At 33.0% G+C, this 12,842-nt stretch overlaps 1 protein-coding gene and 1 long non-coding RNA gene across 3 annotated transcripts; one reads left to right on the top strand and one right to left on the bottom strand.

The window, feature by feature from the left end:
- Positions 1-8,606: 8,606 nt before the first annotated feature.
- On the bottom strand, positions 8,607-9,756 carry LOC136270833 (uncharacterized). The gene is made up of 2 exons (XR_010708693.1): positions 9,343-9,756; positions 8,607-8,809 (listed from the first exon to the last, which is right to left on the bottom strand). It is a non-coding gene; the product is annotated as an uncharacterized lncRNA (long non-coding RNA).
- Positions 9,757-9,839: 83 nt separating this feature from the next.
- Positions 9,840-12,625, top strand: LOC105332090 (uncharacterized). Of its 2 annotated transcripts, none has more exons than XM_066069630.1 (8): positions 9,840-10,113; positions 10,261-10,424; positions 10,608-10,721; positions 10,821-10,934; positions 11,100-11,271; positions 11,392-11,477; positions 11,640-12,424; positions 12,537-12,625. In XM_066069630.1, exons 1-3 carry the CDS (start codon positions 10,005-10,007, stop codon positions 10,617-10,619), a joined length of 285 nt encoding a protein of 94 aa, XP_065925702.1. In that variant the 5' UTR covers positions 9,840-10,004; the 3' UTR covers positions 10,620-10,721; positions 10,821-10,934; positions 11,100-11,271; positions 11,392-11,477; positions 11,640-12,424; positions 12,537-12,625. The 2 variants fall into 2 exon arrangements, with proteins under 2 accessions (XP_065925702.1, XP_065925701.1); XM_066069629.1 differs by having other exon boundaries at positions 9,954-10,113.
- The last annotated feature ends 217 nt before the right edge of the window (positions 12,626-12,842 follow it).

Raw genomic sequence — 12,842 nt, 5'->3', positions numbered from 1 at the left:
AGAAACAATATTATTTTTAAATGTGCCAAAACCTGCCTTCCTTTTTGGCATTTTTCAATAGGTTCACAGTTGGATTAACAAAAAAGATAAATGAAAAGAATTTTCTATCACTTAGTAAGGAACTATTATACCTAAGTCTAGATAAGGATAGCAATCTGCCCATAGTGCAAACTACCTGAATCTGCCTCATAGCAATCTCGTTTCTTCAACAACCTCAGTGAACTGCCTTAATCTGACTGTTAAACTTCAATGACAATAAGACCAAATTCTCTCTGATTCAGAATTTCTACCAAAACTAGCATAGATTGTCAGCATGGAGCATGAATTTCTTATTTTGCAACCTGTCAGGTGAACCACAAATAAAATCTTAAAACTATAGGGACAAGTTCCAAGAAAGTTATTTCTTATGTCCATGTTCCACTCCACATGCCAACATCAATAAGACCAAGATTTTTCTAAAATTACCCAACATCCTACTGTCCCTGTATTCATCGGATTCCCAATGTAGATATGACATTTTGAAGTTCCATTGCACTCATTGCGTTTTAACCACAGCTGAAGAACACTATGGATTTTTCTTGACAGGCGTATGAAATGATATTTTTAAAAGACACCTGGCATAAGCCCATAAATGCGACATGTAATTGTCTTACACGTCGGTAAGGCCCTAATTACAAAAGCTAATGAACCGGTTAATGAATGAAGCTGTTTTAATGCAACTTTGGAATGTCCTTAAACTTCCAGTACGTCTTTCATCAATCCTTTAACTTTGTCTTTTGGAATAAAAATTGATGTGCTAGCTGTATATATACCTAAACTCAAATACACAGTAGTTATTGGACCCTAAATCTTTTTATCTGATAATTGGAGCATCTAACCTGTTTCAATAATGCTGTGAAGCAATCAAATTATACTGGAAGATTGCCTGTCACATGAGCATGAGAAAGCAAAAAGGCATCTAAATAATGAACAATGAAATTTAAATCACTGTGCTGTTCAAGTGACCAATGTAAACAAGTTGAAACATGCACATGATTTGGCTCGACCCATTGATAAACATTTATCTACATAGTTTTTGTCATGAAACTAAGACTGACAAGACTTAAATACTCAAGTCCTATTGGTAACACTCTAAAAGCAATAGAAATATTTACCTATCCTTACTATGCATTTGGATCAAGGTTTTTTATATTACCATGTTAAAACCTTGATTAAATGATAAATAGTTGACACTGCATATATCAGAATCATTGAATTTAATACTATTGTGTCATGAGGAGCAGATAATCAGAGCAGATAATTTGGTAATTAGTATTTGGTCACTTTGTTTTTGAGGTAATGAGGTAAAACTTCAACTGAGCTTCAATGAAAGTAAAGATAATTTATGATAAATGGCAATTACTGAATGGAATATCTCAACCCATCATTTTTCATTTCTCTACAGCAAACAACGCATGTAAATGTTTTAAAGAGGTGTAGGAATACACCTATAAGACAGAAAAATATCCCACTGCTGTCTTACACTGGACAAACCGATCTCTGATACACCATTGATAATGCGAGAAACATATAACTCGTTGTAATGATAACTTTTTTTTATGAAAATGTCACTTATTCTTTAGGCAAAAGGGTAATTTTCCTACGTATGATAATGACCTGTGGTCATTATTTTACTCCGGTTATTATTCTACGGGGATCAATATTCTGCTTTACACCGACACGCACCATATTTGTACAAGGTACAAGACCTTAGGACCCGTGTATTTTAATGAAAAACCAAATGTAAACCCATGTAAAAACCATTTTGCTACATTTTTGTTTCGATAGTGTTTAAACAAAGTGGTGAATGCATAAACATTGATTGGATGAGATCATTATTGATGAAATGGCGTCGGAAATCTAGTCATAAATGTTTGAGCATTGACATTGCTTTGTTAGCAAACATTTTGACAAGTATTATGGCTGGATTGATTATTGGAACAGGTAATGGAGGGGTGGTTTTAACCACTTTAAAGACAGTATGATGCAATATATATTCGTACAAAATGGCGGCGTATTTACTTGTGCGCTTCACCTCATAAATTTAACGCTGAATAAAAGGGTTTATAAATAGCATCAACATTTCATTAGCTATTTATAACAATTTTTGGTCATGTGACATTTCATACGTCACGGAATTTTACTGTCGTCTGCTTTGTAAACAAATCTGAATCGACGGAAACAAGATGGGGCGCAAAGCAAAAGAATTGAGTAATGAGGTAAAAGAAATGGTATGGAAAATGTTACAAGATGGTAAAACTATTACCTAACGTGTCAGAAACCTTCGGAATACCCAGATCTAAAATTTAAAGTTTTAAAAAGTGTGTAGAACAACGAGGTTCCATAGAAAACATCCCCAGGCGAGGCAAGAAATCTACCGTGACATCCCGAGAGTATCGGAAACTTGAAAGGCTTGTGAAAACCCACAGTAGATGGAGTTTGAAGGATATTACGAACCAATTTAATGAAAACAGAGAACGGCCGAACTGTGCAATTGCATCTGCACAAAAATGTATTCGTGAGACGGGTGGCAAAGAAGAAACTAGTGATCAGAGAAGTGAATAGAAAAAAAGCTCTTGTCTTGGTGTTGAGAAAAGAGAAAATTGACCATAGGGAACTACTGGAGAGAAGTTATTTTCTCAGATGAGTCAAAAATCGTTGTGGGTCAGAATTCTCGTGTCTATATTTGGAGAAAACGGGGCGAGGGCTGGAGGCCGGACTTGGTTGAGGCACGTCGGGCGAAGCCATCATACGAAGTTATGATCTGGGGATGCATTTAGTGGCACGGAGTAGGTACTATTATAGCTGCTAATTGCAACATCAATGCATATAAATACCAGCAAGTACTGAATGACAATTTGTGGCCGGTTATAGTCCAACATTTTACCAATGAACAGTACATCTTTCAGGATGACAATGCGCCGGTACACCGTGCCCGTTCAACGAAAGATTTTATCCATAGAAATGGAATAAGAACCATGAGTCGGCCTGCATAAAGTCCCGACTTAAACATCATTGAAAATTTATGGTTGTTACTGAAAAGAAAGCTGCAAGCACGCGTTGGTCGTATTGAAAACAAGGACGATATGTTCCGAGGGATACAGTGGATATGGGCATCTATCACGCCTCGGTACGTACATTGCCTCTATTACACTATCCCCCGACGATTACAAAGTTTAATTCGACTGAAAGGTCATCTTACAAAGTATTAGGTAAGTTTTTATGGAACGCCTCAACTGCCTTCTGTAGATAATCTTCATAATATGATGATACTTCAACATAACATGCTGATACTTTAACATTACATGATGGTACTTTAACATTACATGCTGATACTTCAACATTACATGCTGATGCTTTAACATTACATGATGGTACTTTAACATTACGTGCTGATACTTTAACATTACATGATGGTACTTTAACATTACGTGCTGATACTTTAACATTACATGATGGCACTTTCACATTACATGCTGATACTTCAACATTACATGCTGATACTTTAACAGTACATGCTAATACTTCATTATATGATGGTACTTCACTATGCGGTAGTTCTGAAAATAGGGTTAGGGAAGCGTCGCCTAGGGAACGAAATACGCTAAAACTCAGAACACGTGGATGCCTTTTAACACTGGGGTGTTTCTTTGTTTCAGAGATTGGTCAGATTGGACTAAGGTTCACTAAAACTAGTTTAGATCGATATACTCAACAAATACTACTATTTGATTAAGTGTTGTCTTTTAAATGGATCATTTTAAATTTTAAAGAATGGCTGCATTGTGAGTTCATTTGGGCTCAGCGCATAAAAATCAGGGGATACCAAAAGTCCTTCAGGGAATTTTGGTCTTAAAATGTGCATTCAGAACCCAATCATTTGGCGCTTAGTCAGAGCGAACAGCTAATTTTTTTTAAAAAAGCACCTAAACAAATACTTCTGTCATTCATGTTACATGTAGATTCCTGGAGATCCACGTAAAAGAGTGGGCAATGAAAGCACTGATTTATTCAACAGTACAGTAACTGCTAAAATCAGATTTAACAGCAATGCAATGCTTTATCCTTTGCATGATCTTATAAGTTGCATGTGTGGTTGTCATTTGCCTAAATACATTGCACCAAAACAAATCGTATGTTTCGACAATATTTTTATTCAGTAGAGATCCTCTCTCATGAGCTGTAGTGTATTGTGTACTTCTTCAGTTCCAGCTTTTTTTTTTTATTTATTTTTAATTTTTGTTTACACATAAATCCACATACACACATATTTCAGACATATTTCATACATTTCAAGATTCTACATATTGTAATATCTTATTAATCTAAAGGAAATAGATTATCCGTGTAGTGTGAAAACGTGTTTTTTTTTGGCCAAAAAAAATATATATATATAAAAAAAGCAGTAAATGAAAAAAGAAAAAGGGAGATATAGAAGATAAAAAAATACAATAGAAAAGGGGGTACATGTATCAAAATATTTGTTCACAAGTCAATATAATTTTAAAAAAAAAGAGAATAGTTTAAGCAATCACATTTATCATAAAACTTGTTATAATTTCTCACAAATTGTTTGCCAGTGGTTTTCATAATCTGAGTATATACAGTTTTTCAATAACATATTTTTCAAGCAGAATCCTGTTTTGTATTACTTGTAGTTCCAGCTTTTTGACATGATCCAAACTGGTCTCAGTGGACCTTAGTCCTATATGATCAATCTCTGAAACAGAGACAGCCCAATGTTAAAACTTCCCTATTTTTAGAACCACCGCATAGTGAAGTACCATCATATAATGAAGTATCAGCATGTAATGTTGAACTATCAGCACGTAATGTTAAAGTACCATCATGTAATGTTAAAGTATCAGCATGTAATGTTAAAGTATCAGCACGTAATGTTAAAGTACCATCACGTAATGTTAAAGTACCATCACGTAATGTTGAAGTATCAGCATGTAATGTTAAAGTACCATCACGTAATGTTAAAGTATCAGCATGTAATGTTGGAATATCAGTATGTAATGTTGAAGTACCATCATGTAATGTTGAAGTATCATCATATTATGAAGATTACCTACATAAGGCAGTTGAGGCGTTCCATAAGTTTTAGTTATTAAGAATATTTTTTTAAAGATGAAAACTAAAGTTTGAAGTTTGACCTCATTTTGTCGCGAATGTAAACACGCAGCCATTTTGTACGAATATATATTGCATCACACTGTTTGTGAAAATCTACAGTCTCTTTTGAGATAGGAACCCCTCAAATTGATATCATAACAGCGTTTGTGCTGGTGCAAGCTAGAAGCAGACTCCCGTTCAGGCACGGATACTTGACCCTTATATGTTAACCATAATTCTGCATTAATTGTTTTCTAATTAATCAAATGGTTCTTTGCCTTCTTAACCGAAACTGTTTATCATAGTCCATCAACCCCAATATTGTGGAGCGTGATGCACCTTGTCTTACGGAACTAATATATTTGATTATATCCTGGCTATATAGCAGCATTATCAAAACATGCATCTGTCCATCCGGAAATGGAAGCCATTTTCTTTTCTTTTGATCTGTTTGTAATCTTAATTTAAACAATTACTAATACAAAAAGTTGCTGAGTTTAGCTGTTGGATCTAAATGCAATACCTTTCCTATGTCAATCTATTCACATTTTCTAAAGGACTACAATGTCATAAATGTGCGATTTTATGCATTTCTCGCCAAAAAATTAATTTTCTAAAGAAAGCTTTAAAGATAGTTGAAGATACTTGAAATTATGTTGAAAATAAGTATATAAAACTTGATAGCCCCAGTGGCATCATGTTGTATAAATGACGTCATGAAGATTGTCACAGCGAGCGAAGCGAGCTCTAAGAACCAGAGCGCGAGGGAAAAAGAACGAGCTAAACCTTCAGATTCATCAAGAATTTTTTGGGTCTACATCCCAAAATGCTCTCTAATGTTCTCCCCCGTGGTGTTCTGCCAAACATGGCTGACATTAAACTCGTAACTTACGGTTCCTTGAGGTTTAAAGACACGTTTTGAGTACCGAATAAGCTTTAGAGAGACCCAAGCGATTTGGTATATGCTTCCATTCCTTCTTATTGAGTCAATATACGTAAACATATTACAAATGATTATAATTTAATTCTGATTGTAACGCCTCATTGGATTGGCTAAACAAATTCATATATATATCGTATAACATAACTTGCCTATGTCACGATCAGACGCGCGTGCTAAACGTATTAATCCGCTTGACGTTACGTTTCAATTTTGTACAAATTAACATATTTTAACTAATTAATGGGCTTTATCATCTAATTTAAGTAGTAGAAAATTAAATTATAAGGAATAGATTTAATTTCTACCGATGCTATACGAGTATAACATAACTTTGAACAGTTTACGCTTTTTTATAAACCGCTTCGCGGTTTATAAAGCGTAAACTGTCCCAAGTTTTGTTATATCGTAAAACAAATGTAGAAATTAAATTCATTCCTGAAATAGATTTAAACGTATGACGTCACAGTGATCTGGTGCTATATTTCCCGCAACAAAACTAGATGTGGAACAAACATTTGTAATGCGTGTACTTGCAATTTCAGTATAAACTGCGATACATGCTTCAGATAAGTGGGTTTTTAATTTTTTTTTTTTGCGGGGGGGATGGGGAATAATAGAGAGATTATCTATCTATCTATCTATCTATCTATCTATCTATCTATCTATCTATCTATCTATCTATCTATCTATCTATCTATCTATCTATCTATCTATCTATCTATCTATCTATCCATCTATCTATCTACAAGCAAAATATTTACTGTCATTTCGATCCAATTATAAGCTAATTTTGCATGCAAGCACAGTAAGTATAACTTGGAGAGGGAATAAAAAAAGAAGACCATTTTGAACAAAATGAAAAAGAATAAAGAGAAATATAAATAGTTAAAAAATCTGTGCATATATTGCACAATGTCAAACCATTAAATTGGAAAATGAGAAATTACACACCTAAATGTAGCTACAAACCAGGACAGGAGGCTCGGATGTAATTAGAATGCATAAATAAACAATTTTTAAAGAAAAAACAATAATCATGTGTAGTAGTGTTTTCTTTGTATGATATCAACGAAAACGCCACTTCCCAGGTTCTCTATGTTTTTTATTATTTCATTATGAACCATGTAAAAAGGTTAACAAGTGCATTTAAGCATTCATTATAACACCAAACATTTAACATTAATACAATGATATTTTTAAAGAAGTATACACGAATTAATTTCTTTTAAAAGTTTACAATATATATTGAGTAATTGCAAAATAACCGTTAGAGCTATTCCCCGTACATCAAAGTGATATGTACACGTATTTATATAATACTTGAACATTGATTAGTTCACCAACACATTTATAAATAACAATCATATGAGTAATACAGCTCTTATGCATAATATATAATATATATTTCTATACATGTATACCTTACTATGAATCAGAGTTCCAATTTGGTACAATACCCGATTAATGGGCGAATACTGAGCGACAGATAACTCTATTAATAAACATACAAGAATGATATAAAAACCTTCATATACATCTTCTTTGATTCAATCAGAGCTTAATTTGATCATTATTAAGTGAAACTCAGTATATTGCATTAAAATGACATTAAAAGTAAGAAACAGATTTATAAATGCAAAATAAAGAATTAGTAAGAAAATGGTCAACTTTCAGTCGATGTCTTGAAGTCTTTCGTGATTGATAAATAGAAAAGTCAAATAGTCAAAGTATCTCAGGAACAAACTTGACCTCTTAACTGGCTTAAAAAACTACTGCTCTCTCACTGATCAGCACAAAGAACTTTGCGGGGAACCCTCTCAATCAATAAAAAACATGGATCTATAAACAACCCTCAGGACTTATATGAATAAGTAAAATAAAAACCAATAGTATTGTATTTTTTTATTGAATAAAAAAAGTAAAAAAATAAAAACATCACGGATATTCAAATACGCGAATTGTAGAAATTAATAGTTGCATTTGATATTTAATCATTTCAATAAAAACAAATTAAAAATAACACTATTCCACACATGGAAAAAAATAAAAGTCAGATAGCAACAAGGTACAACAGAAAATTATTACTGTATTTATAGCCTACACTCTTGACCAAATTTAACGCAAATTACACTTCACAGACTGGTCAATTCTCTCCAAAAGCAAGGAGCTGTTTTAGGGGTAGGCAAGTCTAAGAATTTTGTGAGAAATATTATATAATTCTCTCTCTCATTCTCTCTCTCTCTTTTCATTCTAAACTGACATTGATGCAAGGTACGTATGTGCAATTGTTGCTGCGCTCGCTACAACTGTAGCGACGTAAAACATTGTTTTGATAAATTAATGTTTTGGAGCTTAATATGGATGTTTTGCGACGGTTTTTCGACTAGGAAACATCAAGCGCATGCTTGCTTATGTACCATTCTTTAATATGTGTATAATTATAAGTACAGAAACATATATAAAACTCAGACCAGTGCTCTATACTGTCGAAGACAAAATATGAAGGAAAAATGTGAATATTTTAATTTGCTTGCAAAATTGGGGGGATTTCTGTGACGTCAAAGATGAACAGCTGACAATGATGACAATTATTAAGATTAATGTGATAGACATCCTCTATAATGTTTTAAATTTACATTCCACATATTTTTTGCATGTAAAGTGTCCGTAAAGCTACAGCAGTGATGATGCTGTAACACACACAGGGTACTGAAATGTTATAATAGCAAGTTTATTATGACGACAGAAACATTGAATGCTGTAAAATGCAACGTCACACGCGAATATCAAAGCTCATAATCATGTTTGTGGCATTTACAATTATATGAACTTACCCTTAGGATAATATTTAATTTAAAAGGTATAAATCACATTTGCAGACAAGGCAAGAGGTTAAAATAAATGTAAATATAAGCATTAAATCATTATTTTTTGACAAAAATAGTCTCATATCCGCAGCGGTGTGTGCAGAAAATTTTTACAACACGCTAACGCGCGTTACTCAATTTTTATGCATACGCCGCTGCACCTATGAAATTGTATTTAAAAAAAATAATAATGAATCAATGCTTAGATAAAGATTTGATTTCGATACCATACTATTCAAATATTGGTTATTTCTGAGAGCAGATATTTGACAATACTAAATATAGTAATTTTTGTGTTGTCATGGCATCATTAGTACATGTACCAAGATCAGATGTAATGCTACATCATTGTAACAATAGGATTAATATACGTACCGTGTTGACCACCAGAAGTGATGTGGATTAACTGATTCCTCGCTGTTGACAGAGTTGATACTTTGAAACAGACATCTGTGCGGCATGCGGCGAGCGGACATTCCACAGACATTATAATTAGGGGTACTGCTAGGATTTTTTTTATTGAGGACATTTGACGTCAAAGCTTGGTCTGTGGCCAGCGTTGGGCCTGCTATTCTTGGTTAGTCTGTGGCATGTTTGCTTCGTGCAGGACTTGCGTAAGGAGACTTTGTTTGGATTATCAAGACGATCTCGCTCTCAGCATTCCATTGCTCAGTTTTTTGCAATTATGCTTACGGAAACTTAATTTGTAAATCTAAATTAAAATTTAATTTGCCTACACGTGTTCAATTATTGTTGTTGAAAAATTAACAAACGAAATGAAACTACATTAACGAAAAATTTGATTGCATGTTTTAAGGATCCTCGACACCCCGTGACTTGTGACGTATATTAAGAAAAAGTACTTTTAACTTCCGGTTTTACATGATTTATGTAACGCGAATTGTATAGAAACCGCTATGGAGCTCTCTAACGCAAAGGAGGTAAAAATCACACAGAGTCTCATGTGCGTTTTAAGCTGCTTGGTTATGAACGCAGAAGTAAGTTATGAAATGAGAGCGACAACATAACAATCTACAATGAATGTAGAAGAGACTGGTCGAAGTCGAAGTAAAGATGGTCGATTTCTTCCTGAAATAAAAGATCAGACAATTGAAAATTTGCAGCATGATCATTCATATGTGACAGGTATGTTTACAATGAATTGTTTAACTTGTTATCGTGGAAAACAGAATTCATTTTCCAGAAATTTCCTATCTAGGAAAACTTCATTGTCCTCGTATTACTGATAGGTTTTTGTACTATATTGTATTGACAAAAAGGATGCGTTTTTAGTTGCCCCAGGTCAATTATGTAACAGCATGGAGAAAGATGACGACGTTGATGTTGCTTACATTGATGAGGATGAAGATGAGGATGACGAAGAAGAAGAGGATTGTGTACTTGATATTGTGATGACTGTAAACTTGTTGAAGAGAAGACAGGTTTTACAATTGAAGGTAAGATGTTACTTCAATATAAAATTAAAGAAAAAATCTTATAACTATTTTTTGACAGGCATATAAAATGTTTTATTACTTACCTCATGGCTAGTACAGTACTACATAACTTTCATTGTATTTATTTATTTTTTATTTTTATTTTTTGATAGTTTTATATTTTATTATTTACATACTTCTTAGGTAGACGAATAGTTGAAATTACTTTGCTCGGAAAGAAATTAGACGAAGGCTGTTTGAAATGTTCGAAAAAATTAAGATTGTCATCATGCATTGGGGAAACAAGATATGGATTAGGTATGTCTTGGACTCATATTATGACATAAATTATGTGTAATTATTACACGTTTATAAAATGATATTTTTTATTAATTATGACAAATTTTGAAATTTTAGGAAGCCAACTTCACATAATGTGTACAAAATGGAAAGCAGTGAACTATAGCTATATACCAACTGGAAAAGTGCATGGGAAGAATATATGGGATATCAATTCTAAATTAGGAGCAGGTACAATATCATGAAGTTCTTTCAACTAAATATCATAAATTTTTTTTTAAAAAGTGATTATTATTAATATAATTAATTAAAATATGCTAATTACTGGTTATTTACCAGTATGTTTAATTTCATTACTACCGTAATCACATCCAGATCATTCTTGTTTCTTTTCAGCATTGCTATTTTGCGGTCTTAGGGAAACAGCAATTAACAACCTGTTTGCTGCTATCAACTTGCCCTACATACCTGCTACTACGTTAAAAAGGAGAGAGAGAGAGACATGCATTGTTTTTGAGTCTGTGGCAGATATGACCTGTGATGATGCCATAGCAGAAGAGAAAAGACGGTACAATACATTTACACCAAATGTTTTGACAATTTTCATTATATATTTTTATATATAAACATTTTTGAAATAAAGTTCTCAAAGTTACATTGTAGGATTTAATATGAAGTTGTATTACAGATGTGAAAATGAAGAACAATACACAGCTTTGTTTGATGCGGGGTGGCAAACCAGAGGCAGTGGGAAAAATTATGCCAGTTTGTCAGGTACTTACATGTATATTTAGTAATTTTTTATGGGTAATATTAGATATTTGAATTTAATTAATAATTTTGTAAAAAGAAATTATCAAAGTAAATCTACACATTACAATTATCATATTAGCATAGTATATTAAAATAGAATGTTTCAATTATTAATTCGCACAGGACATGCAAGCATGATAGGACGTACAACAGGGAAAGTTATTTCATAGGCTGTACGATGTAATAAGTGTAGATCATGTGCCAAGGATGACAACAACAATGACCATGATTGCAGGAGAAACTGGGACAAATCTTCCAAAGCCATGGAGTCAAATATGGCTATAGAAATGCTCCATGAACTGAAAGCTAAAGATTTCCATGTGAAAAATATTATAATGGATAATGATGCTACTACTATAGCAAGAGCCAAAGCAACATTTGATCCATCCCTCCAAAAGTTTGCCGACTTTAACCATACGAAAAAGAACTTTACAAGTAAATTATATGAGCTGAAGAAAGCCAAACGTTACCAACTTTTAGGACCAAAAACTATCAAACACCTTGGAAAATGCTTTGCTTATGCTGTGAAATCCACCAACAATGCCATCAGTTTGAAGAACAATTTGAATTCAATTCCTTGTCATGTTTTCGGAGACCATTCTCTTTGCAGTGAAGACTGGTGTGGATATATCAAAGATCCTGAAAATTATAAACCCAGAAATCTACCATACAGTAAATACCTTACAGGTGAAGATTTACTGAAAGATTTAAAGGCACTATTTTCATTGTTTTCAAATACTTCTGAAAAACTGTGTTCCACTGGAAGCACCCAAAGTAATGAAAATTTCAACAGAGTAGTGTCTGCAAAAAACCCCAAAACACATTTCTATGGTGGCTCAGAAAGCACTTCATTCCGTGTTGCAGCAGCTGTTGCTCAGAAAAATATAGGACATGAATCATTATTGAAGGTTTGTTTTTTAAAAAAATGTTTTTCTATATTTTACAACATTTTCATGCCAGGTATTAATGATTCATACATGTATATACAATATACCGATAAATACAATTTCTTTATTGTAGGTGTTTGAGAGATTGTTGCTTTCTCCTGGAAAATGTATGACCACACATGCTGAAAAAATGAATAAAAAAAGGGAGAATGAAAAAGCGAGTTCAAGAGGAGGCGATTAGAACTGAAAAGTGCTAAGGCAACACAAGTAAGTAAAATTGCTTTAAATGATTTCATGTGAATGATATGTGTCTAACCTATAAATATCTTTGTATGTTAATTAGATATTATATCAAATAAAAAAATTACAATAATAATTATATTTTTATCAATTTTATTTTTATATAATTTTAAAAATTGTAGGTTTTCACATCAGAAAT

The sequence above is a fragment of the Magallana gigas genome, chromosome 8 (assembly GCF_963853765.1).
Source record: "Magallana gigas chromosome 8, xbMagGiga1.1, whole genome shotgun sequence".
Classification (NCBI taxonomy): Eukaryota; Metazoa; Mollusca; class Bivalvia; order Ostreida; family Ostreidae; genus Magallana; species Magallana gigas.
The sequence above is the reverse complement of the archived record's forward strand: the minus strand, read 5'-3'. Positions and strand labels throughout refer to the sequence as shown.

Bases quoted from the DNA above. Each gene is read 5' to 3' on its own strand.
- LOC105332090 (XM_066069629.1), top strand. From the start codon at position 10,838: ATGTGTACAAAATGGAAAGCAGTGAACTATAGCTATATACCAACTGGA. The intron at 11,272-11,391 runs GTACAATACATT...GTTGTATTACAG, and splicing joins ATAGCAGAAGAGAAAAGACG to ATGTGAAAATGAAGAACAAT. The intron at 11,478-11,639 runs GTACTTACATGT...TAATTCGCACAG, and splicing joins AAATTATGCCAGTTTGTCAG to GACATGCAAGCATGATAGGA.